At 45.3% G+C, this 6,157-nt stretch overlaps 1 protein-coding gene across 1 annotated transcript; it reads right to left on the bottom strand.

Annotated features, from left to right (window-relative positions):
- Positions 1-1,374: 1,374 nt before the first annotated feature.
- Positions 1,375-1,800, bottom strand: LOC142173669 (uncharacterized). Its single transcript, XM_075239286.1, has one exon. The coding sequence runs from the start codon at positions 1,798-1,800 to the stop codon at positions 1,375-1,377; it is 426 nt and encodes a 141-aa protein (XP_075095387.1).
- Between the last annotated feature and the right edge of the window lie 4,357 nt (positions 1,801-6,157).

Raw genomic sequence — 6,157 nt, 5'->3', positions numbered from 1 at the left:
TTCAGAGCATGCCCCTCTTTGCTTGGAAACATGAAGAGTTTTTAGGCAAAGAAAATAAACAAGGTGACTGACTTTTGACCTCACTATTATTTAAAAAGGACAACAGCAACATCAACCCAGTAGAACTTACCTTTATACTTGGCCAACACTCAGCTCTATACAACATGGCCGGTCTAACCACCGCTCTGTAGAATTTACCTTTAAGTTTTAGTGGCACCTTCTTGTCGCACAGGACTCCAGACGCTAACCTCCATTTCATCTACCCCACCCCGATACGGTGCATGACATCCCCGTCGATCTCCCCGTCTCCCTGGATAATTGACCCTAGATACTTGAAACTCTCTCTCTTAGGGATGACTTGCGAGTCAAGCGTCACCTCCACGCCCGCTTCCCCCGACCCCTCGTTGAACTGACACTCTAAATATTCCGTCTTGGTCCTACTCAACTTGAAACCTTTAGACTCCAGGGCCTGCCTCCATACCTCCAGTCTCTTATTCACGCCACCTTTCATCTCATCAATCAGAACTATATCATCAGCGAACAACATACACCATGGCACCTCCCCTTGAATATGGTGTGTCAGTGCGTCCATCACCAGAGCAAATAAAAATGGGATGAGCGCAAATCCTTGGTGTAACCCCATAACCACTGGAAAAGGCTCTCAGTCCCCTCCCACAGTCCTTTTCCGAGTCTTAGCTCCATCATACAAATCCTTTATTGCACTAATATAAGCTACCGGCACACCTTTCACCTCCAGGCATCTCCAAAGAACGTCCCTAGGGACCTTGTCATACGCCTTCTCTAGATCAATAAATACCATATGCAAATCCCTCTTCTTATCTCTGTACTATTCTACCAACCTCCTGATAAGGTGGATAGGTTCCGTTGTAGAACGACCTGGCATGAACCCGAACTGGTTATCTGATATTGACACCGCCCTCCTTACCCTCCCTTCCACCACCTTTTTCCAAACTTTCATGGTATGACTTAGTAACTTAATACCCCTATAGTTGTTACAATTCTGGATATCCCCTTTGTTCTTGTACAGCGGGATCATCGTACTCCACCTCCACTCATTTGGCATCCTTTTCATCCTGAAAATAACATTAAACATCTCAGTCATCCACTCCAAACCTGCTCTACCCACATACCTCCAAAATTCCACTAGAATCTCGTCTGGTCCAGTCGCTTTGCCCTGGCTCATCTTACGCATTGCTCCCACGACCTCCTCCACCTCAATACGTTCACAGTACCTAAAGTCTTGGTGACTCTCGGAGTGCCCCAATTCCCCTAACTCGATGTTTATGTCTCCTTCTTCATTCAGAAGTCTTTGAAAATACGATTGCCATCTCTGCTTAATTTGGGCTTCTTCCATCAAACACGACCTTCCTCATCTTTGATACACCTCACTTGCTCTAGATCACAAGCCTTCCTCTCTCTCGCTTTGGCCAGCCTAAATAACTTCTTGTCCCCACCTTTACCCCCCAGCTCCTCATACAACTGCCCAAACGTAGCCGTCTTAGCCTCCGTGACCGCTACTTTCGCCTCCCTCCTTGCTTCCTTATACCTTTCTCTATTCTCTCTCATCTGCTCCTCGTCGGTGCTCTCCACTAACTTAAGGTAAGCCGCTTTCTTTGCTTCCACTTTACTCTGGACCACGTCATTCCACCACCAGTTGCCTTGGTGCCCACCTGAGTATCCCTTCGAGACCCCTAATACCTCTCTCGTCGCCTCCCTTATACAATCCGCCATCGCCGTCCACTTACCGCTAGCATCTCCACCACTCTTCCAGGCTCCCATCGTTGCCAACTTCCCCTCCAACTCCAGTGCAGTATCCTTAGTCAAGGCTCCTCACCTGATCCTTAGTTGACCCCGTACAAACCTCTTCTTCCTCTTTATCAAGATACCGATGTCTATCACCAAGAGTCTATGTTTTGTCGCGAGGTTCTCACTCGGGATCACCTTACAATCCTCGCATAGCCCCTTATCACACCTCCCGAGGAGAAGATAATCAATCTGAGTCTTAGCCACCATACTCCGGAAAGTAATCAAATGCTTCTCCTTCTTCGGAAAAATAGAGTTCACGATCACCAACTCAAAAGCTCTAGCGAAATCCAACAGTGAAGTGCCTCCTCCATTCCTAACCCCACAGCCGAAGCCGCCGTGTACCTCACCATAGCCACTAGCAGATGACCCAATATGCCCATTGAAATCCCCTCATATAAATAACTTCTTTGTAGGCGGAGTACCCCGCACCACCTCATCCAACTCCTCCCAAAATCGCCTTTTAACCTCTTCGTCTAAACCCACTTGCGGCGCGTAAGCACTAATAACATTCAGAGTGCTTCGTCCAACTACTAACTTAATCGCCATCAATCTATCGCTCACATTCCTAACCTCTACCACTGACTCTCTAAGCTCCCTATCCACCAAAATACCCACTCCGTTCTTTCTCTTCACGCCTCTAGAGTACCACAACTTATACCCGTCGGCATTCCTCGCCTTCGATCCTACCCACCTAGTCTTCTGAACACAAGCTATATTTACCTTTCTTTTCTGGAGAATCTTCGCCAGCTCTATAGACTTACCCGTCAATGTCCCTATATTCCACGATCCAATTCTCAATCTATAGGCACCCATGTTCCTGTTACCCCCCTATGGTCCCCGTCCTACCCCCTGACCCTTGCCCTAATCCCCGCCCCGCCACCCGCCCTCCCCGAGGATATGATCCTACATTGCCATTACAAACCACATCCATTATACCTACGGAAGTCTATGTAAAAAATGGGAATATAGGTCCACTACTAAATTAACTGAACTAATTACGTACTACTTCGATAACAAATCAACTAAGACAGGAGAGAGAGAAACAGGAGGCGGGAGGTACCAATTCCCGCAAATATAACCTGGACTTTCAACTTGGTATACTCCAGATGCTGTAGAACCCAATGTTTTGTCCTTGTTCCTGCTAACCGACCTGCTTTGCTGCTTTTGTACGTGCGCCTTCCTCCCGTCACCAAACAACCACAAAAATGTTACCTGCAGCACTCACAACACACCATGGAACCAAGAAAAATAGATGATGGTAGGGCTGTCACCCTCACCATAAGTGGCCCAATTGAACTCGAAGCAGAGACGCAGCGGACAGAGAAAGGTATAAAGAAAAGAAGACAAAAGGAACGGCGTCGGCGTGGGGTGGTCGCTGGACTACTCGTCGTTCGCTGGAAATCTGTTGTTGTGTTAAGAATGGGGGGAAAAGAGGAAAGGGGAAGAAACAGAGGGGGTGGGGGAGTGATAATAGAGGGGGGAGGAGGGCGAGGGGAGTGTGTGTGTGTGTGTGTGGGAGGGGGGGGGGATTACCTGGACTGCCCGTCACGCCGGAGCCGGCGCTGAAGTAACGGTCGAAAACAGTGACGGGGTAAGAAAGACGAGACAGTGGTAACCTAAGTTACTCGGACTCTTCACTTTCAGTGCCGCACGGTAAATGAAAAAGATATGACCGAGCCTTAGTTTTAGGCAGCCTACATTATCCCGGGTTATAAGGGAATCATGTCACGTGTAGTTTAAGTGGAAGAAGAGTGAAGGAGTATACTTAGAGGGAGAGTCGAGTGAAGTTCCTTCGAGGTTCCGATCCGCAGCTCCTACTATTACATCAAAAGAAAAAGTAAATTACATACTCTTGAAATCTAAGAGTTACAAAATTCCTATCTAAATGCCATCTCGAGTCTTGTCTTGATTCTTGACTTGCTTCCCCCATTGACTTTAGACTGAAACTTGATGTTCTCGATGCAACAGACTAGGAAATATTCTCACAGGCCTGTTTCTTAATCAGATGATGAGAAGATGGATCTTGAAATCCTATGTCTCTCTGCATGCATTATATCAAAGCGGGTTTGGCTGGTATTGAGATCAAATGTTCCACTTTCGCTAGCGAGAGCTGGAATCTTATTTTTGCACATCCAATCCGTACTTTGTAGAAAAACTTGAAAGCCATCAGAAACAAACAAAACGAACAAAAATTGTGTGCCCCAGTTTGCACTAGAAAATTTTTGTGAGTTATTGAAAATACAATAAACTATCTTTCTATTGCAAAATAAAGAATTGAAAAAGAAATGAGAGATTTGTTTTATATATATTTTATAATATGAGATTTTTATTAATATTTTATAATATTTTATAATAGGGATTGTCGTACCCTATGTTAACAAGAAGGAAGGCAACCAGGGGATGTAGTACCCTGTGTTGACAATAAGATGAGGCTCGTGGTAGTCTAGGATGCTACTAGGGAATGTCATACCCTATGTTTGCAACAAGAAATGCAACCAAGGGATGTAGTACCCTGTGTTGGCAATAAGGTGATGCTCTTGGCACTCTGGGATGCTACTAGGGAATGTCGTACCCTATGTTTGCAATAAGAAATGAAATCAGGGGACGTAGTTCCCTGTGTTGGCAATAAGGTAAGGCTCTTGGCACTCTGGGATGCTACTAGGGAATGTCGTACCCTATGTTTGCAACAAGAAATGCAACCAGGGGATGTAGTACCCTGTGTTGGCAATAAGGTGAGGTTCTTGGCACTCTGGGATGCTACTAGGGAATGTCGTACCCTATGTTTGCAACAATAAATGCAACCAAGGGATGTAGTACCCTGTGTTGGCAATAAGGTGAGGCTCTTGGCACTCTGGGATGCTATTAGGGAATGTCGTACCCTATGTTTGCAATAAGAAATGCAACCAGGGGATGTAGTACCCTGTGTTGGCAATAAGGTGAGGCTCTTGGCACTCTGGGATGCTACTAGGGAATGTCGTACCCTATGTAGGAAGAAAGTAATGCAGCCAGGGGATGTAATACCCTATGTTGGCAATAAGATGAGGCTCGTGGAAATCTGGGATGCTACTAGAGAATGTCGTACCATATGTTGGCAATAAAATGAGGCTCGTGGCGCTATGAGATGCTACTAGGGAATGTTGTATCCTATGTTGGCAGAAAGTAATGCAGCCAGGGGATGTAGTACCCTGTGTTGGCAATAAGATGAGGCTTGTGGCACTCTGGGATGCTACTAGGGAATGTCGTACCCTATGTTGGCAATAAAATAAGGCTCGTGGCGCTCTGAGATGCTACTAGAGAATGTCGTACCCTATGTTGGCAACAAGTAATGCAACCAGGGGATGTAGTACCCTATTTTGAAGATAGGGTATTGATTCCCTATAATGAAACTAAAAATAACATGTTTACATGTATATTGGAAGAAAATCAAGGATTTGAGAATTTCACTTGGTGGTGTTTGTCTTTTCACGAACTATTTCTTAAATTGTTGTGTTCTTGTTCTGAACAAAGAAAGATTTGTTAGTTTTACAATGGAGGTGTAACGACCCGGCCACTCGTTTTGAGAGTAATAGCCCTGATCCCCTATTAACTGTCTTCCCCAAATCATTTTCTGCTATTGTGACTTGCCGGGATGATTGATTTTGAGTTTTAGAGTGTTTTGAGACACTTAGTCCCTAAATGAGAGCTTAAGACTTAGTATTTGGACCGTAGTCAAAACTGTGTGAAGACGACTCCGGAATGGAATTTCGTCGGTTCCGTTAGTTCCGTTAGGTGATTTTGGGTTTGGGATCATATCCGGAATGTGTTTTGGGGGTCTGTAGTAGATTTTGACTTGAATTGGCGGAAGCTAGTTTTTCGGCGATGTCGGCCGATAGTGGAAATTTTGATATCGAGCTTGGAATGGAATTCCGAAAGTGGTTGTAGGTTCGTAATGTCATATGTGACCTGTGTGTAAATTTGAGGTCATTCGGACTAGATTTGATGTGGTTCGGCGTCGTTTGTAGAATTTGGAAAACTTTAAATTCTTAGGTTTGAATCCGTGATTAATTCATGATTTTGGTGTTGTTCGACGTGGTTTAAAGGCTCGACTAAGTTCGTAAGGTGTTTTAGGATTGGTTGGTATGTTTGGTTGAGGTCTCGGGGGCCTCGGTGTGTTTCGGATGCTTAATGGGTGAAAACTAAGACTTAGAGAAATTTCTAAACTTTGCTGGTTCTAGTGTTTTCGCACCTGCGTAAAAGAGACCGCAGGTGTGCGAGCCGCACATGCGGATATGGAAGCGCAGATGCGATAAATTGAGAGTTGGCCTGGGGTCGCAGGTGCGAGGAAGTTTCC

Source organism: Nicotiana tabacum, chromosome 19, assembly GCF_000715075.1.
Source record: "Nicotiana tabacum cultivar K326 chromosome 19, ASM71507v2, whole genome shotgun sequence".
Lineage (NCBI taxonomy): Eukaryota > Viridiplantae > Streptophyta > Magnoliopsida > Solanales > Solanaceae > Nicotiana > Nicotiana tabacum.
The sequence above is the reverse complement of the archived record's forward strand: the minus strand, read 5'-3'. Positions and strand labels throughout refer to the sequence as shown.

Coding starts and splice junctions, on each gene's coding strand:
- LOC142173669 (XM_075239286.1), bottom strand. CDS start 1,800: ATGGGAGCCTGGAAGAGTGGTGGAGATGCTAGCGGTAAGTGGACGGCG.